Raw genomic sequence first — 23,546 nt, forward strand, 5'->3', positions numbered from 1 at the left:
TCAGGTGTCCCAGGCAAAACAGACTTGACTGAGGGAAAATTAAGTTAATTCATTGCCAAAGTAGATTTGGATTGTGAGAACCAAAGACAAAATTAAAAACGCCTTTCCCAGTGTGGACATATCACCAGTGTGGGGACCGGTCCCACTGTGGTCTCCCGATGGGCTGTTGGTCTCTGCTCTGGTACCCAGACTTCCCCTCCTTTTTGGGACTTGCAGGGCTGTTCCTCACGCCTTTTTTCCCCTCACTACTCTGATGTTTGGTATTTCTTCAATTTGCCACTTCTTCAATTTGTTTTCCCCTGAAGGATTCGGCTGTGGCCTGCAGCGGGGCTGCTGGAACCTTCTGGAAGCAGCCGGGCAGCCATGCCCTCTCCTCACAGAGTCCCCTCAGCCCCGCCACTGGCACCTTGTCCACCTGGCAAATACCTTGTGAGAGCCAGGGTGGCCTGAGGGAGCAAAGGTTGAGGTGGGAAAAGGAGGACCCCAAAAAACCTTTGTGGGTGCCCTGGGGGCTGGCTGGGGCTGGAGCTGGAGCTGGACCCTGAAAATGAATGGGGTGGAAAACCCTCTCACAGGGAGTTCGCTGGCGCCTCACAAGCTGCATGAGGGGGCTGGGGAGGTGAGGGGAAGCTGCCTGCAGACGTGGCTGACCATGGCAGGACCATGGCAGGTGGATTCTCTCTGCAGGGCCTGTCGCCCCTTCCCTTGGCAGCCCAAATGGTGCTGGGGGTCCAGCAGGGTGCCCACGCCGGGGCAAGGCGTGTGGGAGCTGAGCCCACCATGTCCCCCTCACCCCCTGGGGTTTTACACTGGAGGTAGCTTTGCACATCGACCTCTGCTCTCCGGAGAAAGCTCTCAGCCTGGTCCCTGGTTCCCTGGGGCTAAAAAGTGCGGATTTTGTGACTAAGACTTGTCAAATCACAGAAGCCAAAATCCTTGCTCCTCTGCTCGTGGAGGTAGGCTGGGAGGGGCTGTGGACATCTTCCCCCAACCTCTCCTGAGGCAGATGCAAGAGGTTGGCCAAAAATATCACCAAATTGCCACAGCGCAGCTCAAAATCTGCTGTTGCTTCTGGGTGATGCTTGACTGCAAGTCCAGCCTGTGTGACTGTACCCCAGCTGTTGGATGGGTTTTGAATAGAGCACCTGTCTGCAAGGCATATACAAGCCTATGGGGTGTCCATAGGCATCCTGAGGCTGGGGGGAGATGTGAAAACCTACAAAATATGCCTCCTTTCTTGTTGTCAGCCCCCTGTGATGACAATGTGACATGGCAAGAGGTGCTCTCGCTATGGCTACATGGGAGGAGCCGAATGCCCTGGATGTGCCCGGCTACTGCTGCTCCCCGCTGTGCCCAGTAAGTAACTGCCTTGCACCCCTTTGGGGCTAAAGGGTGGTGGGCATCATTAATACAGCATGAGAGTATCACTCCAAACACCTGTCTGGAGTGCGTGATTAAAAACGCTCTTGGGACAGTGCATACCAGTGCACAGAAGCCAGCTGCTTGTCAGAGTTTACCTGCATTTACCCTTCCCTTTCCTGCGGGTTTTTGTAAGGATTCAGGGTTGGCTTTGTTGTTGTAAGTCATCCAGCAGAAGGTGTGTTAGAGCTACACTTTGACAAAGTGCCTCCATGATCTGTGAGGAGCTGAAAGCAGATTTCAGAAAGCTGTCTCTGTGTAGTACAGTAAGTTAGGTTGTGTTTTCTTCATTGAATTAATTGTAACTGCCTTGTCACTTAAGTGAATTACTGATTATGCAGACATCCTTTAATTTATCTGCTTCCTCTCTGGATAAACGATTTGAATGGAAAAACTGGAAATATTTTAAACTTATGTCCTGACTTCTGGAATTTCAGACCAGTTTGCACTCTGTATTATACTTAATTTTTCATTGTTATTTGTGTAAACTTTCTATTAACATTAGAGATTAAGCAGTGTATCAGAAGTCTGCATTTGTGCTCATTTCAAGTTGCTGGAGTCAAGAGATGTTCTTTGAAATGAAACAAATGCTTCACCTCCTGGTCGGGAAAGGCAATTAATTGATTTTAGGTTCATCACCATAGAAACCCAGCCATTCTCTTGCCCTATAAACTGAGTTTGCTGAAATGCTGGTGTGCATGTGTGTATACACACATGGTCTGCGGCGGTGACTTAGTACCAAAGCGCTAGTAAAAGTGCTTCCTTGATGCAACAGTCTTTCTTTGTGGAGATGTAAAAGCAGTTTTAATCTTTTGACACTGGGGAGAGAGAAGTTGCTGTGGTGAATCCCCATGCTGCAGGGGATGCCAGTAGCACAGAAGAGATGGTGCCTTCCTTTTGTAGCTGCTCTCTGGAGCTGCCAGGTATGCTGCTATGGGGAAGGAATCCATCTCGGGGCGGTATTTAGGCTTTCAAGTTCCGTTTAAATGTTATGAAATACCAGAGAATAGGAGATTTATATTATTGGTATTTGTATAAATATGGGGTGATAAAGCTCCTGAGTTCAGGGTTTGAGATTAAAGAGTGACAAGAGAGCATTTAGTTGTAGGTAAATTCCCACTTTTGCTGAGTTCCCTGTTTGTTACTGAAGCAGGGCGCTGGATCACCCTAGGATCACCCCATTCACAGCTGTGTCTGGAGAGGCCTGGGCTTGGTGGCTCTTGGCTGAGGCCCGGATCTCGCTGCCAAGTTGGGCTCCTCTCCTGCCACTGCCGCAGGAACTCTTCCTCTCCCTACAGCCTCTCCTCGTCCCGCTTCATCTCCAGCCAGCAGGGGAGGCTTGGACACAAACAGTGCCGCCTGGCCTCCCTTCCGCCCTTCAGCTCAGCTGCCGTTTGTGCCCTGCCGTCTGCGCTGGCTTTCTCTCTGCTCAAACACTGCACAGGCAGACACTAAACCACTTCCAATTATTAGCATCTTTGTCGTACGGCTGCAAAGAGAAGCTCTGCTGCGTAGCACGGTAGCTGGAGATGAGGTCATGTGGTGGTGTGACTCTGGAGAGATGTTTCCTGGCGTTAAGCACGAATGTGAGGAGCTGGGGAGGGAAGTCCTTTGCGGAGCAGCTCGTGCAGCCCACGGGTTTTGGAGGTATTGGTTAGCTAAATTGTTTTGATCCCAGTTAAATGAAACTTGCCATCATTAAGGCTTAAAAAAAATCATCAGCTAGACCTCCCAAATAGTGTATTTATTTTTTATTTTATTTATTTTTTCCCCCAGTGTGCCTTCTCTCCACCAGCGGCTGCTGCAGGCAGTGACAGCGGGGTGCGTATCGCAGTGATGCTGCCTGACAGCCCAGACACACTGCTAGGCATGGAAAATGCTAGCTTGTAAATTAAACCAGTAGAACTTAAAGCATTATTTTGATGATATATAGTATACATTAAAAAGAAAACCACACTGTTAGGCAGTTGTTAGCACTGGCAGTCCTCAGCCCATGTCACCAGAGGGCCAGGAGAGGGGTCCTGCTCTGGGGGGCTGGAGATGGTTGTTTGCTCTGGCCTCTCCTACCAGAGCCCTGGCAGTCCCACCAGGTCCCTGCCTTAGGGCCTTGCTGGTGTTTGGGTGCAGGTGAAACCCGCAGAGCTTTCTTGGCTGGGATATCTGGCTTGGTGAGACGTGCCCAGCCTGTTCTGGCCCTTGGTTAACCAGGGGAAGCGCTCGTCCTTAGGAAATGTGCTCTCACGTGCTGTACCAGGAGCTTCAGACCCACCTTCTGAGTGCCTGCTGCTCCGTCCACGTGTGGCGTGGCCTCTTCCGTGTACGGAATGAGATCTCCCCAAGGTGCTCCTAGCTAATCGTGTTTCTTAATACGGGAAAAATGAGATGAAACACCCCGGCCCCTGGCCGGCTGTGTGGTAGTGCCTGCTTGCCGTGCCTCCTGGCAAGGTGAAATTGCAGAAGCAATTCAGCCGAATGAGGTTAAATGCATTAGCAAATCGATATCTGTGCTGCTTGCAGATTTTCTTTGTAGCTTCTGCACCAAGTTCGGCACCAGTGCTCAGTGCTTCCTTTCACGCTAGCACATGGTCTCCTACTGAGGAACGGGAGCTTCAAAGGAGACTAAAAAATCCTCTTGTTAGTTGGACGTGCTGCTCTGAGCTGGGAAATTACTGTTTCTTAGAGTTGCTGCTCTCTTTCACTTTGCTTTAAGTATTGTGAAGGGAAAATGCAACGTGGATAAATGTGGATTGATCATTTTTCAGACAGTTAGGCAAACAACAGCAAGCAAGAAAACCCCACAACTACCACCTGAATTTGTCCTTACGAAAGTAGGACTGACTTAGCTGCTGCGTACAGCAAAGCTACGCGATGGACGTGGTTAAAAGCAAAATCCCCCCTTTCTCTGGGAGTCACATCTGAACACAGACTAATACAGAACAGTAAACACTTAATGAAGAAACATGCAGGGGGGAATTGGGGGAGCACCCGGGAGAGTTGATACTCTGAATGACTTCAGTCGGTACAGCTAAACCTGGGCAATAAGATTAGAGCACCATCAAAATAGCTGCAAGTCATCAGGTGTCACGTTCAGCCTCCAGTGATTTGTCTCGAGGCACGGTAGACTTCAAAATTAGCCTGCTGGCTGCCTGGCAGCGTACATTAGGTGCCGGTAATTAATTGGCTGCTGAATTGATCTTTTCCAGTAAAGCAGAAGGAAAAACCCAGGGCTGGGTGGTAAGGAGGCACAAGAGCCTTGCAGGAGGTGGTGTTCTCCGGCATGCAGAGGTGGGGAGCTGCGTGGCTGTGTCGGGCAGCCTGTGCACAGCTCCTCCTGGACCCCAGCAGTACCAGCAGCATGCCTGGCGGTGCAGAGAGGGCTTGCAAGGGGGCTGGGTGTCCGTGGGGGTATTTAGCTGCCCTGCTCCTGCATCCCAGTGCTGGTTACAGCACACAAGCTGCCCACATGCTCAGCTGTCCTCACGGGGTGCAGGTTAAAGATGCTAAATGTGCAAACAACGCGCTTGTTTTGCTTCAGACGGGCTGTTACTTTTTTTTCTAATGTCGTTTAGGGTGTAGAGTTAACTTCTTCCTGAATGCCACGCTCAACAGCTGAAGACAAACCAGGTTGTTTGCAATGCTCATTAAACCATGGTGCCGTCTCCATTAATTGCTGCTGACTCCCGTCACATGAACCACCTCCTGCTTAAGCGTATGCTTTATTCTCTAGTTTATTTGGGGGTTTACATTGTGTACGGGCCTCATTTTCATTGCACAGAACTTGGAAGGCTTCAGGGTAATGGTTTGGAACTTGCTTATTGCTTTTTGTAGCTTAAAGGAAACATGAACTGGTTTTGGGCGAGCTTTGAAATATGAAGTAATACAAACGGTCAGTGGAGAGAAAAGATTTGTAACGATTTCTGAAATTTGTGATTTCAATTCACTCCTAGGGCGTAACTTTGGCAGGTGAAAATAAAAATAGATTTGTCCTTCCTTCTTTGTTCTGAAGACCTTTGTTATTCACAGCCAGTTTGGGTATTTTGTACCTCTCAGTTTTAGCTGGCTGAGTCAAATTCCTCGAGAGCCGAGAGGGTGCGGTTTGAATTGCCTTCATTTGGTCAAAGATTAGCTGAAAAGAACTCGAGCTCGTCCAAGTGTGTTAACGGAGCGGGCAGACACTCCTGCCGCGATGCTTTGTGCATCTTGGTGGTGCTGGAGCTGGCGGGGACACGAGGGCAGCCTGCACACCTCGAGCAGAGGCAGCACCACGAACGGAAAGCCTGCAGGAACCGGGCGCTGCCAGGCTGCCCTCGGACAGGAGCAAAAGGCAGCTGGAAAGGCACACGTGCACAAAATGATTTCTTCTTTGCAAATTTTGACCCGGGCTGCTGCAGGGCAGCTTTTCGGTGAGGACATCTCTGACAGCCAGCGTGCTGCTGGCCCCGCCGGGCTGTAAGCAGGGCGATTTTTGGTGAGGGGTGAAGGGTGTGCTGTCCCTTGGGAGCAGGGCTGATGGCACGGGGCAGTCTTCATGGCCCAGTTAGCCTCAGCAGCCCCAGGTTTTGTGCTCCTGAATGGGCAGGGGTTGGTGTATTTCCCGTTGGAGAACTGTGCCTGTCAGCACGGGTGTTTGGGCCCTTTCTTGAACAATTTCCCTGACTTTAGCTGCCACCTTTGGTAGAGATGGATTCAGGCTGGAGAACGTGTGGAAAAGGGCTGCTAATCCAGCTTGGTTGTCTTCTGGGAAAGGAGCTGAAAAACGAGCTAGCTCTGCCGTACTTACCGAAGGAAAAGCCGGGAGGTGTACGGTTTCCTTCCCGGGTATTTATAGCAAGTGAGCAGCAGAGAGGTAGGGGAGCAATTTCAGCTGAAAGGCGAGGGTTAGCAGATGACAGATGGATTGAAAACAGGAGCAAGCCTGGGCCGGGAATTAAAGATAATTTCTAACCGGCAGACGAGGAGGAGAGTGGCTGAAAGGTGAAGTGCAGCCGAGCGGGAGCTCGGTCAGCCCGTGCAAGGGGGATGCTGCAGGAGGTGCTTGGCGTGACGCTGCCCAGCTCCACGGTTCTGGAAATCCTCTCCGGCCTGCCTGCGCCGAGCAGGGCAGCATGAAGGAGGCCGTGTCTGCCAAAGGAGCTCGTGAGTTTTGCCAGCGCAACCACTGAATTCAAGCAGCCTTGAAAAGGAAGCCGGAAAGGCAGGGAACAGCTTCTGAATCACTTGGACTTTGGCAGCCAATTCCCATGCAAATCAAGCCTCCAGCATCACCACCGTGTGCGCTCCCAGCCCCGTGGAAGGACAGGGTGTGGGGGAGAGCCGCTGGCACGTGTCACCTCGGTGTCTGCTCACGTCCATCCTTCAGCTCCCAGGGGGGCACCGCATCGCTGCGCGGGCCCTCCGAGGCTTTGCCGGGGTGGGAAAACACCGGGGAACGCACCCAACAGCGGCACATCCCGGCCAGCAGCGACCTTGAAGCAGGGGTTTCGCTGGTGGAGGAGGCAGGGAGGTGGCAGCCCTCAGGGCACAGCAGCCCAAGAGCTTCTCCTTCCCCTGGGGACCAGCTGGGGGGCTCCCAGCACCCCAGGGCTGTGCCCCGGTCGCTCTGGTCCCGTGGCGAGGGGATGCGCCCCGCCCTGGCCATGATCCCACACATGGGGCAGAGGACGGTGTCTGGGTTAGCTCCACTGTTTTCCCAAAGGTTTCTGGGCGCAGAGGCTGCTTCTGAAAGCAGCTTTAGCTCAGCATTTAAAAAAATAAAATAAATCTGTTTTGCTTTTCCCTTTCCCCACTGGAGCTGAACGCGCAGCGGGCACTGGGTGGCCGGGGGATTGCTGTGAAAACCTGGGTAGGGCGGCGGATCGCCCTCCTCCTTCCTCCTCCTCCTCCTCCTCCTCGCCGCGGGGGCTGCGGGCGGGGCCGGAGGAGGCCGAGGAGGAGGAGGAGGAGGAGGAGGAGGGAGGGGAGGAAGGGGAGGCGCTGGGCTGGCGGCGCGGCCATCCCCGGGCTCCGCATCGCTGCGTGCGCGGAGCCGCCCGTGCAGCCGGCAGGATGATCGCCGCCCAGCTGCTGGCCTACTACTTCACCGAGCTGAAGGAGGATCAGGTCAAGAAGGTGAGGCCGAGATCCCCCCCACGAAGCGCCTTATTTAGTCCGCTTCTTTATTTTTATTTATTTTATTTTATTTTTTTTTTTGAAATCACCGATTTCGCTGCCGGCGTCGCTTTGCGCGTCCCCATAGCGACCCCGCAGGGGGAGAAGAGGGAATAAATCCTGCCCACAGCCCCCCCGGGGATGCGGGGCGATGGGGATGGTGGTGGAGAGGATGAGGATGATGATGGTGGTGATGATGATGATGATGATGATGATGGATGTCCCTTCCTCCCCCTGGCATCCATGGCTCCTGCATGGGGTGATGGGGATAAGGCGACGGCCTGCAGCTGGCTCTTGGGTTGCGTCTCGCCGCTGCCCCTGAATTTTTGGGGAGCGATGAGCAGGGGAAATGTTCCTGGGGGTGTTTGCGGGCTGCCTTTAGCCCTAGGGGGCTGCCTCCAGCACCACCAGGGCAGCGGGCGCAGAGCATGGGGTGGAGGAAAACACGGCACTGCAGGGCCCAGCGGGGCTGCGGGGAGCTGAGAGCCCGGGGCTGGGGATGCGAAGGGGGAAAATGATTGCAAACATCCCCCAGCCCCGCGCTGGGGCCGGGCTGACGTCACGAAGCCGAGGCTTCCCCTCGCCACCTCCTCTGGTGCTGCTACGTGCGCGGCGAGCACCCACCGAAGGAAGCATCCCCAGAGCACTCGGAGGACGCCCCAGCAGGGCCGTGCTGTGCCTCCCACCCCACAGACAGCACCAGGCCCCCGGGGGGCCCTGTCCTACACCTGTCCTACACCTCAGAGCCCACCCGCACCCCTTCCTCTGCTGGATAAAACCCGAGGCTGCACCCCCTGCCTTCCCCATCTCCTTCGGTGGATTTGGTCTGCTTTTCCACCCAGCAGCTCTCGCGAGGCAGCTCCCTGCCTCTCCTGCCCCCACGCAGCAGCTCGGCCTTTCCCCCAGCCCCTTTTTTTCCTGTTCCTGAGGGATTTGGCCGCGCCGTGCCCGCGCCAGGCGTGCGTGCCTGGGTAAGGCCTTGGGCGTCTCGCTGTGCCTGTTATATTTAGCAAGCCCAGATAAGCGTAAGGTTGCACGCTGCCCGAGGAGCAGCAGAAAGGCTGCGAGGGGGAGAATCGGGAGGCTGCAGGCACGGGGGACACTCGGTGGTGCTCCCATGGGTCGTGTATCGAGGGCTGCCCTGGCACCACGAGGCTGCTATTGTCTGGTGGCAAGGGGAAGCCTTCTGCTAGAGCCCTCTGGTTTTGTGGGGAGAGCGAAATAAAAGCCAATTAAAGAAACCAGACTGCTGGCGTTGGAGGACGTGAGGCAGCTTTTCCTGTCTGTATCCTCTCCGAGCAGAGGCCGAGCCCCCTCACTTGGCCGCCCTGCCACCCGGTGAGGCCCTTTGGGCTCCGTCTCAGCGTGCTGCTTGTGGGATTTGGCCCCGTCTCGGCTCGCCGGAGTACGTGCGTGCGGGGCTCCGCGGCAGGTCCCTCCCTCTGCTCCCTGCTGCCGGAAGAGCAGCGCTCGCCTTCTGCTGCTGCGTGCTCGCAGCTGGCCGGGGGCTGCAGCTCCAGGCGTTGGTCCCGCGGGGCTCGGCCTCGCTCCTGGGGTTTTGACGTGCTCAGCCTCCGCGGTGCGGGCGGCGGGTCACCTTGAGCATGCCTCTGAAGGGCGTGGGAGGGACGAGAGAGGGTTACGAGTGCCCAGCAGGTGAATTCGGGGATGGATTTGTTACAGGGGTGTCCCTGCTGCCTGTGCTGCTGGCCCAGGAGCAGCAGAGCTGCTGTGAAAGTGCCCGTGGAGCGAGCTCCTGTTGGCTCCAGCAGGTTTGGACCTGCAGCGGCTGGCGCTGGGGAAGGGAGCCTCTAGGTGTTGCCTGCTTTCTGTCCGCCTGCCAGGGGAACAAAACCTCTCTGTCGTGCTGCCTGGTGAGGGAAGGAAAACACAAAGAGTCCTGCAATCGGGAGCCACGCTTTGATCATTAACCTTGAAAAGAAGGTGATGGAGCGAGGTGCGAAATGAAAGAATTGGTATTAAACCCCCCCGAAACATGACCTGCCCCTACAGAGGCTTTTTAGGAACCAACCTGATAAATGGGAGGTGAGCACAAGCGGTTTCAGGGTGCCTAAACGACGCGTTTCAACACGCTTCAGCTCCTGGTGAATATTCCTGCTGCCGAAAGGTGTGCAGAGCACGACAAAAGTGGTTCACACAGGGAAGGGTGATGGTGCAAAGCTGTCGGGAGAGTAGGTGCTAATGATTTCTGGGGTTGTGATGGGATTGCCCTGCTCTTGGATACCACCGCCTGCAGCCAGCGTCCCAGGAATGAGGCACGTGTCTGAGGAAGGGCCGCGAGGGCTGCGCGTTGTGCTCCGCACTCAGCAGCGTTCCCAGCATCCCGCGGAGGCTCCCGCGATTTTGGGATTCCAAAAAATTCTTCTCCCTGCGTACAAAGAGCCTTTATTTATGTGACCGAGAAAACTTAGGCGCGTGTGGTTTGGATTGCGAGATCCTATTTTTAAAAACCGGTTTGCAAATTCTGTCTGCTTAAAAAAAAAAAAAATGGGAAAGGAAAAACTGATGGAGCACTTGGAGGGCTCCCGCGGCAGCACGCTGGGACGATGCCCTTCTGAGGTGGCAGCTAAAGAAAGGAGCCTTTTCTGCTCCTTGCCCACACAGCCTGTCCCAAATCGCTCCTGCTTTCCGCCAGCCCCGGCTCCCTCGGGGCTGTGGGTCCGCCCGGGTGCCTCTGTCCCTGCCACTAACCTGTGGTAAGGCCGAGATCGGCTTTCTGCTGGGCTGTGTTTGCACAGGGGGGAAAAGGCTCCTCCCTCCCATTTCCCCTTGCTGCAGATTTGGGGAGCATGGGCTCGGCTGGTCCCGAGGGCACAAACCCCCAAATCTGTGCCCACACCAGGGCTTTTGGTGGGGCTGAGCCCTTCAGGCCTGGATTCGTGTGAGCAGGCCCCTGAGTGGCGGCGTGGGCTGCCGCCAGCCTGACCAGTCCCAGGCCCCCCCCTGCTTTAAAAGGGAACAACCTCAGGCTCTGACATCACTGCTCAGCCGCCGCGGCTAAAAAAAGCTCCGGCAGGGCTTGCGGCGGAGCCCAGCCAGGCTCTGCCTCCACTGTGGGGCCGTGCCGGGGCTGTCGGCCCAGCTGGGTGGCACGGGACGCGGCCGGGACCCCGGGATGCTGTCCCCATGGGTCAGGAGGAGGCCGGGGAGCCCGTGGTGCCGTCCATGCCCGGCTGTGGAAGTGCTTGGTCACGGCGTGAGGGCGCCTGGCACGGGGAGATAGGCTATCAGCTATCGGCACCTCGGCTACGTGTGGCACTGCTTCCCGGGGAGCTGCTTTTATGGGAGCTTTAGGGTCTGATTGCATCTGGATGGCGCGCGTCCTGCTCACCCACGGCGTTATTCGTCGCTCCCCGTCTCAAAGTCCCAGCTGTACGGGGCGTTTGCGTGCATGGGTTTTATGAGGGGAGCTTTATTGATGCCCGGCCGTGTCAGGGGAGAGGTGAGCGCTCTCCAGGCTTCCAGCCTCAGCGCAGGAATGGCCCACGAGGCCATTAACACGAGGTGGCTCTTCCAGTTTTGCTGGGGACGGAGGACATGGGCAGGGTTTTATTTTCTTGATCCCACTGAGCTGCAAGCACAAAGTGATCCCAAAGGTGTGGCTTCGGTCTGAACTGTTTGCGGAACCAAATTTCCAAGGCAGATAATGAGACCAGGCAAGAACGGGCTGGCAGCTGAGATGAAAGGGGTGGGACGTGCGTTTAGCAAGAACCCCGCAAGGCCAAGTTGTGTTTGCGAGCCATCAAAGCATCTCTCGCTCTTCCTGATGATAAAGACGGGCGTGATACTATGGAAAGTATTATTACTGCAGAACTGGAACCGTCTCCTTTTTCCAGGGAGATAAGCTTCCTTCCTCGGAAACCACGAGGGCGAAGTCAACACCTTGTAATTTGATGTTGTGTGTGGAGGAGGCGGACGCCACCTGCCCGCAGTGCTGTTCTGTCTCTGCTGAGCCTCTGGCTGTGATTTTGTTTGGGGCAGGACAGGGAAAACGGCCTGGTACACAGAAATGGGGGCTCAGCTGGCAGCACAGTGCTGGAACCGCTGTGGCGAGCCCTTCATGATGAAAGGTTTCGCTACAAGGCACCTCTGGGGATTGCGGCGATGCCCCCAGCTCGGACAAGGTGCAAAAAGAGATGTATTGAGCTTCAGCTTCTCAGCTCTTGGAGAGCCAGGAGAGATGAGAAGTGGGAGGAGGGCTGGAGACAAAGTGTGAGGCTGTGGGTGAGATTTCCTTGGGGAAAGGAGAAGGCAGAGCGATGGAGGACTGGGCCTTGCCTTGGGAAGGCAGCAGGATGGACTTACAGGCCACGTAAGTCATAACACTTGTACCTTTTCCTTGATTTTGTATCAAAAGATGAGGCACGAAGCTCTCAGCTGGGTTGCTGGCTTGGGCAGAGCCCCATGGCCAAGCAGGGACAGTGCATTGTTCTTGTAATTAAAGGGTGGTATGGCTCTGCTTGGGCACCTCGGGGTAGCCTTTCACCCTGTGGTGGTGTTTGTCCTTCTCCCCAGATTGATAAATACCTTTACGCCATGCGGCTCTCCGACGAAACGCTGATCGACATCATGGCTCGCTTCAGGAGGGAGATGAAGAACGGCCTCTCCCGAGACTTCAACCCCACGGCCACGGTGAAAATGCTTCCCACCTTTGTGAGGTCCATCCCTGACGGCTCAGGTAAGGGGCTGAGAAATTGTTTACCCTATAAAGTATGGTGGGAACACCTGATAGAAATACACCAAAGCACTACTGAGAACAACAAGAGCAATTTGCTCCCTGGTGAGCCCAGACAACATTTTGGACATAACCTCCCCTCTGTGCTCAGGGCTGTTCCCACAGAAACTGTAGGGTTTTGTGATTCCTGTCTCAGCCCTGCTTTGGTGGCAGCAGGAGAGCCGTTCCTGTCGGTCCCCCCACCAGCAGCCGATAGGTGACACTTCCACAGGGATTGGTCTGCCAAGAACCAGTACTTCGCATAAGATTTCTGATTTATGCAGCTCATGTTCATGTGATTTAGTCCTAGCAAATATAGCGGCTTTTAGTCATTCTGCTTGACTCAACCTCTCTTTTCCTACTTATTTTTTCCAGTGGAAGTACGAACCGGTACTTGCTGAGCTATCAGAAACCAAAAAGATGTTGTATTGGTATTTGAGCCTCAGATTACACCTAGTATTTATTTTAGTATTTATAAAAACAAACAAGCAAACAAACCAAAGCTCTCTATAGAGTATATAAATACTTTTATAAACACTTATAATTTAGTGTTAACACTGGGTTTCCATCTCCCATAGCGTGAGTTCGTTAACTGTATTTTGGTGCCTCCACAAATTAAGTTCCCATGTGCAGCAGTTACACAGTTTCAGCTGTTGAACAGTTCTTGCATGTTTTGAGGCTTTTTTGAGTTAAGATCAAGAAGCGATTGGGTGAAGGAACAAGACGCCTGCAGTAGCTGGAGTTGTCTGGCAGGTGGAAATCTCCGATAGTTCTGCTTTGCTGTTGCTTTCTGCCACCTTATGCTTTTTAATAGAAATGCTATTGTCTGCCTAAAGGGAGAACAAGCTTGAACCCTGTGTTTCCCTTAAATGAGCGCTGCTGGCTGTTGTGTTGAAATGTTGCGTTGAGACTTGCAGTCTGCTGAGAAAGGCAACCATTTCGCGGCTGCACACCGCCGGGTCACAGGCAGGGCTTTCTCTATGGGACTGCAGGTGAGGTGACCTTGTGCAAGTGCTGCCAGGTGGCTTTTGTGGGAAATCCCAACCTTTTTTGTCTGAAATCCCCGGTTTTCCTTCCCGCATGCTTGAGTTCAGCTGAGTACAAACCTGTCCCCAGGTCCCTCAGGCACTGTGGGGTTGAAAATCAGAGCCGCTTGCAGTGAGTCGCGTAATTTTGCAGGCTGTTTTGTGGTACAAACTGGGGAGATTGGGAGATACGGCACGAGGAAAAGAGATGTGTGCCTGGCCAGGAGCGGTGTGAGAGATCGCTTTCTAAGGCTCGCTGTGTTTGCAGCACGGAGTTAGAGCAAGGCAGTGGTTTGCCCCGGATGATCTCTGTGTGCCTGGCTCGTTGTCTGTGTACGCAGGTTGCGAGCGACTCCCTGGCTAGCTGCTGGAAGGACAAGCAGAAGCATTGCGTTGTTTTCCTGGGAAAGGCACGTTCTGGCCCCACCGAGGAGGAATATTTGCTGTGGGCGGTGCCATGGCATCGCTTTCCCTGACTCACCTGCTCGCGCTGGCCACGTCAGGGCAGGCGCAGCGTCCCCGTCCCCATCCCTCTGCCTCCAAAGGCTCCGGGCGGGCTCGGGATGTGTCTGTGCTGCAGTGCCCAGGGTGGCTCCTGGCTGACCACAATTTCTGCCTTCAGCTCTCCTTCCATAAGCATCCAGGGCTGAAACCCCGTCCTTTTCTCTGGCCCCTCTCCGATTTCCATCTCTTAAGCCCTTCCCTTTGAGTGTGATCATTTTTTCTGAGAGCTGGCTGCTCAGACAAATGCTGTTGTTTGGTTTCGGGTCTGTGCTCGTGTACTCCATTAACAAGGAGCCTTTGAGTCATTTTTTTGCGACTGTGTTGATGTTGTTGTTGGCAGGGCCTTTTGCTTCATTCAGAGTGGTTCAGTCTATGAAAGCCACGAGGTTTTGTCCGCAGTGCCTTGAACAACATTGGAAGCTATTTCAAAACGCTTCCAAAGGATCTGCCTAAATTAATTTACAGCAGCTTTGATTGTGTTTTTGTCTTATAAAGTATAGATTAGATACTGCTCCTGAAATATTTGGAAAGAAAACTGTTCCTTTGCATATAGGAAGCTCTACGTTGCATTCAAAGGTGTTTCTTTTTGATGCAGAAGGATAACTCCTTGCTAAATGTTACCTTGTAATGAGCTGACTGCGCTGGAAATCAGACGGGCTAATCTGTTAGTTTCCTGCCAGGGAGATATTGCTGAAGTGCACTCTTTGTTTGAAGTGCTACTGGGGCATGGAGGCTTGAAGAAGGGCCATCTGGTCCAGTGTTGATTTTTCATTATTCATCGGAGGTAATGGTTTACATTGGACAAATGATACTCCAGGATGAGGACGCGTATTCAGGTATTCGGCTTAATGAGGTACTTGTGCTAAATGCTTTTCTTCTAGCCCTGTCCCAGTGAAGGCTGAGGAGCTGAATTTGTTATGCAAGCTCCAATCAGGCAGTCTGGCTGCCTACATGTTTGACAGGACATTTGTACTGGAGCTAAGCAGTGTATAAAGCTCCAAAACAGGTAGACAAGCTCTGCATGATCTTATGTTGGGACCTCTGAGTTTGCCCCTGTCTTAAGCAGCACGAAGGGACGGTTGCATCGTAAAATCACAAGGCTCGGTAGGAGCTGTGGGCTCCCACTGTCTTTTTGTCAGGTTTTCTGTATTCAGGCTCTTGTTCTTTGTCATTTCTCCCCCGGTGGTGCTTTGTTTGCTGCATTACACTGCAGCACTGGAAAACCAGGAAGCCTTTTGCAGTGTGTTTGCTTCTTTTTTGGCTGTTCCCATTCGAGGTCCTGCCCCGAGGGATGCCCCCGCCAGCTGTGCTGAGTGGGATGGGGGTCCTGGAGGTGCACGGGGCAATGAGGAGGAGCAGTCACTGAGTCAGGCTTCAGGAGTTTGGGCCTGAGATTGGGCACAGCAACCTCAGAGGCAAGTCTGCATCTGGAAATCCTCTGTGTAAGGTGCATACACGATGTGTTGGTGGCAGCATGGCCTCAGAAGGCTCCGGGAGCTGAGCTGAAGTTTGAAGTGACACGGTACGTCAGCAGGTACTGGCCTTCCCACCTGCTAGGTTTCTCCACATTGCATTTAGCTAGAAAATGGCAAATGCTTGCAAAGAGCCTCAGTGATTAACTGCAGCCAGAATGCACACAGCTGTGTGATAAGGTGTGTGCACTGCTTTCCTCAAAATTATCTTTTCACAGACTTCAGTGATTGCTGTCTTTGTTTGCTTCCTCTTTGATAAGACAAGATAGCAGAAGCGGTTCAGTTAAATCTGTTTGCCTTGCTCTCCAGGGGGACTGAGAGTGCCAGTTCTCGGGTAGCTGGCTCACACATCTGTCACCTGAATTACACCTCGGAGTCTGTGACAGTGGGGGTACGCTGGTTTTGGCTCCAGACCTTTTAAATCCCAATTCCTTTCCACTACAGAGGGAGATGAGGGTATCCTAACTTTTTCCCTGGCTCCTGGGGATGTATTCAGGAGCTTACAAAGCCTAACAAATTCCAAATATCTCCTTCAGTGGTGCAGGACTTCACCTGGATGCCCTGCAGCTGAGAACTTGCTTGCTATAAGAACCGTGTGTTTGCCTGTGCATTGTACTTACTAGAGCTTATTTCTTTTTTCCACACATTTATGTTGCCTACACATTTTAATCGCTTGTGTCTTGTTTTCCACATAGAGAAAGGAGATTTCATTGCTCTGGATCTCGGTGGTTCTTACTTTCGCATTCTGCGGGTGAAGGTGTCGCACGAAAAGAAGCAGACAGTACAAATGGAAAGCGAAATCTATAACACGCCTGAAGACATCATGCACGGCAGCGGGACACGGGTAAGTGCCTCCTCCTTATGACTTCTCTCGAAAGATCAGCTGCTTTCCCACTGCCGTTTTAGAAAAAGGGCACAAGATTGACCTTATCATCTTATCAGCTGCACCTACAACATGCATGGACCCCGCTACAGCTCTTTGTCAACGCTGAGAATAAACAAGTAACAGGGCATTCTTGGGTGCTGCAGCTCTGCTGTCACTGTGTGGGACACTTCTGCCTCGGTTAGGAGAAAACTGGCCTAGAAATAAGAATTCTGGCTTTTATAGTAAATTAACCTTCTGGAGGTAGGAACGGAGAGCAGGAAAACAACTTGGCCTTGGTAAGCAGATAGCCAGAGCAGCCCTGTGGTTTTAACACTAGATGGGGGACAGAAAATCCCGACGACCAAATATTTGTCCTGGCAGTCTGAGCCACTCAGCATTCATGAAGGGTACAAGTACGTTAGAAACAGTACAGGAAGCTGGTAAGATATTTGGGGACAATTTCAACTTAATTTCTGCTGAAGAAATGATGTGTTTTTTTGTTGTTGTTGTTTTTTTCTTGGTCCCCCACGTTCCAAGAGTAGAAAATATTTGAATCCACTTACTTGGTTTTCAAGTTGTGCTAGCTGGAAGAATTTGTTTTCTTTTTATAATCAGGAAGCAGATTGCAGTGAATGTTTTATGGGTAGTTTTATCTCTGTGTCAGTGTAAGACAAAAAGTAATTTCATAGTTGGAAAAAGCATGGTTTTTACACTTTTTACTAGAATAGGATGCCATTTAAAAGTATAACAAGAGGCTTGCAGAAAACTTAAAGCTTGTTTCAAAAGAATAATAATAACAAAAAGCAAGCAGCATTTCTATCCTTAATATATTTTCTTAGCCACCTCAACATCCTTAAGGTGTGTAAGTGCTGCTACCTTTGTAAAGGTGCGTGTGAGATGGCAATCATGGCTTGCAAGGAGTATTGCTGGGCTATCTGAACTGCAGCAATAAAATACCTTTCTTCTAAAGACCTTTCCTAGTATCATTGCTTTGTGACAGGCCGTGCAGCAGCTTTCCCATGGAAAGATTTTGGAGGGGAGCTGAGCTACGCTGCCTGTTACTGCTGGAAGCAGAGAAGTCAGGTGGGCTGCCAAGGAGGCAAATTTGGAGCCTGGGGCTGCCCCTCCATGAAGGGGGGGTCAGAGGCTGGAGGCCAACAAGCAGCAGGGCTGCATGCACAGCCAGGAGGCAAGCGTCTGCCCCAGGCAGTGCAGGCAGGCTGATTTAGGGTGAGACTTGCTGGAGAGGCGATAAGGACACTAAGGAGAAGCTGGGAGAGGAGACATCAGGTCTGCATTCTTTCCCGGGTGTTGCTGTGTTGGTATTTTAATTTTTAAATATCCCAAGGCCATTTGGCTGTCGGGAACCAGCAGCCTGGAGCTCAGGCTGATAGCTTTCGTCATGGCTTTTGAATGGGAAGGGAAGCAAGGAAGGTTTCCAGTGAGCCTTGGTGGACAGTCGCTCCCAGTATTTAACAGGAAAAAAAAGAGGTGAACGTCATCAGAACTGCATCCAGGCCTGAAGGCGTCCTGTGACAATATGCAACCTCGACGAAAACGCTCGATGAGAGACTTCACAGGAAAACACGGCAGATGCCCAGGAGGAGCACAGGCAGGTGGTGATTTGATGCTTATGACTGATGCCTGTGGCTGAGGTACTGCGAAATCTCTGAGCCAGATTAGTGGAATACTTGGACGGGACTGAACTGCCTGCACAGGGTAGGCCACTAATATGTTTTTCAGCAGGCTGTGTCATTAACTTCACTGAATTATACTCTAAAAGCCTGATATGTAATCAGCTTATTGAAGGGATTGCGATTTATGGCCTCATGCCTCAATGGCACAGTTCATTTTGATGTTTTCTACTTCATTGCCTTCACACTTCAATTTTCCCCCACCTGTCAGGTGCAGGCTGCCACCTTTGCTGGTCAGAGACAGTTCCCTGTCAAAGTCAAGGGCAAAACTCTCATCGACATCCACAGTGTAATAGCAGGTCTAAAACTTGCAAGAATCCCGTCTTCTGTGTCAACGCAGCAAATGGGAGTGTGCTCAAGGCTTGATTTCAGCTCTGTGTGTTCTGCTGCTGCTGGAGGTAGGGTTTGGATTTGTGGCTGTTCTGATCTGAAGCCGTGAGCTCCTCGCTCCTTCAAGTCTTCCCTATTCAAGAGGCTGAGCCTCAGCTCCGATCTTCAGCTGCTTGCCAAAGTCTGCTGGCTGCCAGCCCAGTGCATCCCTGCGGAAACTTCTTGGAGCCCAACCTGAGCAGGCGAGGCCAGGGCCAGGGGAAGCAGCGAGGGCCGGTACCGCATTGCTCGGTGGCTGGTGGTTGTGTTGCTTCACGTCTTCCGCAGAACTTTGTGATGGTGCTTCTGCTGTGTCCTGTTTGTGAGGTTTGGGTGTTAAGGTGGGCGTAGGAACATACCCATCTTCCTTAAGGCTTCTTGGCAGAAACCATACTATATTTGACAGCAGCAAAATCCATCAATGCCTCTCTTCTTTTTTCTTCTTCCCCTCCTTTTGAGCAACGCCTTTTTTCCACGCTTCGTTGGAAGCGGTAGCACAGCCAGCCCAGACGTTACTGACTAGACCCAGCTACCGTAGCATGAGGAATATGGCTAATGGGTAACTGGCACTCCCCGTGCACGAGTCGCTGTGTGCTGCTTGCTGGATGCTAACCAGGGGAGGTGGAGTTTTTGACAGGCAAATGCTAGCAAGTGTATGGACTGCTGTGAGCGATCTGGGATCGCTGAGGGAACTGAAAAGCAGGCCCTGTCTCTGTGTGGTTGTGGTTTGTTGCGTAAGGGAGGGATTGTGCAGCAATGTCCTCAGTCAATGTTGCTGTTTCCTGCTCTCCAAATTCCCGAGGGGATTGCAGTTGGCCCCTGGTTCTCATCCGTAATCCTGGTAGCAGCTGGGAGTTTAATAAGGTTCACGATGAAGCAAGATACTTTCAGATGGAAAACATAATAGAGACGTATCCTCTTGTTATTTTTGTGTTCCTCCTGAGAAATTGTGTTATTTTATTACTTCGCTGTAGTTATTTTTGTAACTCCTTTTCCTCTCTCCATGGTTGGGACAGCTGAAAACGGTGTTGCAGCAGCACAGCTTGTGTTGCTTTCTGTGCTGCTGCACTGTGTGTGCTCCGGGAAGTGGCCTTGATGTGCCTGGGACAAGGACTGGCAACATTTTCTCTGGGAAACCACCGTGCTTTTGCTTAATTCAATCCGATCTCAGAGTAGGAATTGGTTAAAGGTGTTTGTTAAATTGTCACATTACACGCACCACTTCTTGACCTGCTTCAAACAGCAAAATATTCCTCGTCGTTTTCGTAATTGTCTGTAGTGCTCTGCCCTATCTCTGAGACTGTAAATTATTCTTAATGAAGCTGCGAAGGCTAATTGCAACCAACAGATATCATTCTGTACTCCCTTCCAATTATCCCCAATCTTCTGGGCAGTTTTCACGGCCTTGGCCTGCCAACACTGCAGATAGATTTTTATTTTTAAGTATTATGTAATTACTTAATTTTCGCAAGGAATCAAACAAAATATGAAGTTATCTTCTGGGGCAGGAGGCGACTTGTTGGCAGGCTCGATACCTATTTGGGGTACAGGTCAGTTCACATATGGCTTTTTGTTATAGGTGGATATGGGTGGGTATTTTTGTTGCTTTTATTGCCAGGGCTTGATTTTGGCTTTGAGTGTTGCAATCCACCCGAGGGGTTGCCCAAGTAGCTTGGTGTGAAAGCCAACCCTCCCTTTTGGGGCCACGCGCTCCCTGGCCTGTCCCATGGGGCCATGAGGGGCTGCTGGGTGGGAATTGGTACCCGCAGCCTGGCACTGGCTGCCTGCAGGCTTCAGCATCTTAGGTAAGGCAGAAAAAGCTCCCATTTGGGGTTGTTTCTCAGAGCATTTAGACAAATCCCCCAGGTTTCCATTTCATTTGTTAGCTGTGTGCTTTAGGAAGAGATTTGAGAGGTGATGTCCTCCTGGGTGGCTCTTGCAACTTCTGACTTCTCTGGTGTCAGCAGTGCTTGAGCGAAGTGGATATCGATCTTCTGTGCATCACTGGAAAAGCGCTCAGCCTCACGTGGGACCAGACCCCAAAGGTTCTTTTAAGATAGTCCTTCCTGTCCTTGAAAGGTTAAAAGTGTCTTTTGTTCTCATCAAATGTTAAGCACAAACGTTAGGGCAGGCAGGAGAGCTGTGCGCTGCTTGTTTCTGGAAGAGCATTTTGATGCGGATGTGAAAGATGCAATGCAGAGTTGGGTGCATAAAATGACATCATATTTCATAATTTATTAATTATTAAGATGTTAACATCCAGTGACTGAGAGCATTTTCATAGTTCTGTCATTAAAATGTCTTTAAAAACCTGGAGCAGATATTTTCCCCTTTCTCACCATCCCAGATGGTTTTCATATGCAGTTGGAAATCTTTTCTCCCCCAGACTGTACTCTAGTGATGGCTTTATGCTCTTCCCTTTCTTACAGCTTTTTGATCATGTTGCTGAATGCCTGGGAGACTTTATGGAGAAACAACAAATCAAAGACAAGAAGTTACCCGTTGGGTTTACGTTCTCTTTCCCGTGCCGACAATCCAAGCTAGATGAGGTAAGAAGATTTCCCGATTTTCTTACTACGCAGAAGAGCCACCATGTTATTAACTCACTGCTATGAAAGCAGCGTCCCAGACAGGTCTCATTTCACCGTGAGGCTTGGTGTTTGTATTTACGTTTCTGTTTGAAAGAGCTGATTAACAGATGACAAAGCTCCAGCTGATGTTTTGTGCTGCCTCTGCGTGACCTCTCCGGTATTATGGCTTACCGTGTAAACACAGCAGCAATTTTGCCTGGCTCCTGTGCAGCCTTTTTCTCCTCTCCATGGAGCGTAACTGGGAAGGACCTGGTCCAGCAGCATTTGCTCAGACTTTGCTGAACTTCCCGAATGTGGACACTGATCCAGATGGGGGTTTTCCTTGCAAGCAGTGGTGCTGAGCTGCGCCAATAGCCGGGCGCTCAGTGCAAAGAGGAATTGGATAGCACACCTGGAAGCAGTGTCCTTTAAAAAGGCATGCAAATAACCAGCGTTGTATGTTCCAGTCTGATGTGACTCCCATGAGAAGAGTGCCCCAATATTTCCTTTATTTTGCTCATTTCAGCACCAGTGACTCAGCAGCCTGCTGGTACAGCATTGCTGTGGCAATGGGGGGGCAAATCCATGCGGGGAAGTTAAATCTGAGCCCTAAGAGGCTGTGCTGGTAAAGCATGACCTGCTCTTCTGGCTGCCAGGGCTCTAGGTAGCCTGCTGCAACAGCTCCCAGGTGTTGTGCTGAGCAGGGCCAGGTGAGGCAGTGGTTTTTATTACGTTTCATACGTCTTGAGCAATGCTGAGAGCTGAAGCCAAGGGTGCTTATTAGCTTGGGGTTTGAATGTGGTTCAGAGCAGAGAAGTGCCTTTTCCCGTGTTGGTTCAGAAGAGGTGAGTTCATTTTCATGCGGCTTTGCAGTCTGGCCGTGGGGCGTGGTAAGGCTCAAGCTACCTGACCACAGCAGAGCCATGCTGGGCACGCAGGTGTGAAGCTGGGTTACCCTTGTTTAGCTGCACAAAATGGATAAACTAAAGCTCGTGTGGTGCAGGGGCAGGGGGGGAGCACGTGGATGGGCTGGGGGCACCCAAAGAGACTCAGAGAAAAGTGGTGGTAGAGGAAAGAGAAAAAGTGGAGAGGGAAAGAGAGGCAGGCAAGGGTGTCCTATGATAAGAAGGTTTTCTAAGAGTTTTCATGATATTTTAGGAGCTTGGTGGTTTGCTGGGTTCTGTGGACTAGATTTTTTTTTCTGGGTAGCTCTGGGGCTAAGGACCCTCCTGATCTGGAGGGTGAGCACGCACAGGACAAGTGGTTGATTTTTAAGCTGATATATGGACAAACGTACACCTGGGCAGCAGCTGCTTGTGCCTACAGGCTTCAGCTTCTCTGCTTTTTAGCTTCCCAGACTCCTGTTGTGATAGGTGTGAATTATGTGGTGGGTATGAAAAGCTAAGCTGATCCCAGTCGTCCTTTCTCTTGACTGCTGTCGATGCTCTTATCTTTATTTCAGTATCACTGACTTATTTACTGAGTGTTCTGAATGAGCTAGGCATCATCTGAATAGTAGAAATCAGATGTCGTCATTGGAATTGGAACCATGTCCAGGTTCTTTGTGAATGGCAGTTCGCAGACAAGGAATTCAATACCAGGGTTTCCTTTTTATTTGAGCCATGGTGTATGACGGGTTTTTGTACTCTATCACACCAACTTTTTGCTTAGATTCTTCTTCATTTAACTTTTAAATGTTGTTCTCTTGCCTTATTTTTATTTCTCTTCATCCTTTCAGCATAGAAATTATTTTCATGTTTAGACTTTTTGCCTAAGCCTAGCATATCGACCTTTTATATAAGTACGTAGCCCATTAGATGTTAATTTACACCAAATCCTGGCCCTTAGCTTTTAGCACAGGTACCCACATACATATTTAAGCATTTTAACCCTTGCTATGTTTGCAGTATTTCCATTTTCCTTAGCTCATAAGCATTATCTCCCAGTGAAACAAGCCTGGGCAACTGGGACTCCAGGCAGCAAATGTGCAGCTGGATGCCCATTGCAGCCGAGCCATGGCCATGCAAAAATCACGTCCCTTCCCTTTAGCCAGTCCTGCGCAGTCAGCTTTTTATGAATGCAGCTAATTTCTGTGGCCCAACAGGATTAAATGGCTTCCTAAGAAAAAACATCAAGGAGCTGAAGGCAGAAGAGTGGGCTGAAGATACAAAATGTAAACAAAGTGTTTTCTAGCAAGGAAGAGGAAAGAAAAACATTTCCCATCTTGCAGCTAACTGTAATGAGAATAAAGGACTCGGTCTCTTCAGATTTGTTTTGGTAGATTGCATAAGAAAAGAGACCTGGAGATGATGTTGGAGTACAAAATCTGGTTTTTAAAGGAGAAAAAAAAAAAATATGTCTTATAGTGGCAAAGTATTGAGTATGGCTCTCTTCTTTTCTCAGGGTGTTCTGATAACCTGGACGAAGCGCTTCAAAGCAAGCGGAGTGGAGGGAGCAGACGTTGTGAAGCTGCTGAACAAGGCCATCAAGAAACGTGGGGTAAATTGTACATTATTACTTGATTTTTTTTAAAAACTCTGTCGTAGCAAACTTGTGGTTCTTTGCCAGAAAGCACCATTCACATCGCCAACTTGGGCATGGGATGTGAGTGATGGTGCAGGTCTGCTTTCTTGCGTGAAGATGAGGTGTTTTGTTGTTTGCTGGGGAAGTGGAGCTGTCACAGGGTTGCTGTGGGGAAGCTGTGATTTTCCTCATAGCACAAAACTACATTCTGGTTTGGTGCTTG

At 51.2% G+C, this 23,546-nt stretch overlaps 1 protein-coding gene across 2 annotated transcripts in view; it reads left to right on the plus strand.

The window, feature by feature from the left end:
* Positions 1-23,546, plus strand: part of LOC116491118 (hexokinase-1) — a 40,506-nt gene that overhangs the window by 1,384 nt on the left and 15,576 nt on the right. The window contains exons 2-6 of one of the 2 annotated variants that reach the window (XM_032190848.1): positions 1,248-1,356; positions 12,103-12,265; positions 15,998-16,146; positions 20,660-20,779; positions 23,204-23,299. In XM_032190848.1, coding sequence (XP_032046739.1) covers positions 1,270-1,356; positions 12,103-12,265; positions 15,998-16,146; positions 20,660-20,779; positions 23,204-23,299 — 615 coding nt within the window. In that variant the 5' untranslated portion in view covers positions 1,248-1,269. Of the gene's footprint in view, positions 1-1,247; positions 1,357-7,377; positions 7,528-12,102; positions 12,266-15,997; positions 16,147-20,659; positions 20,780-23,203; positions 23,300-23,546 lie in introns of those variants that run through there. The other variant, XM_032190849.1, reaches the window with a different exon arrangement.

The sequence above is a fragment of the Aythya fuligula genome, chromosome 7, assembly GCF_009819795.1.
Source record: "Aythya fuligula isolate bAytFul2 chromosome 7, bAytFul2.pri, whole genome shotgun sequence".
NCBI lineage: Eukaryota > Metazoa > Chordata > Aves > Anseriformes > Anatidae > Aythya > Aythya fuligula.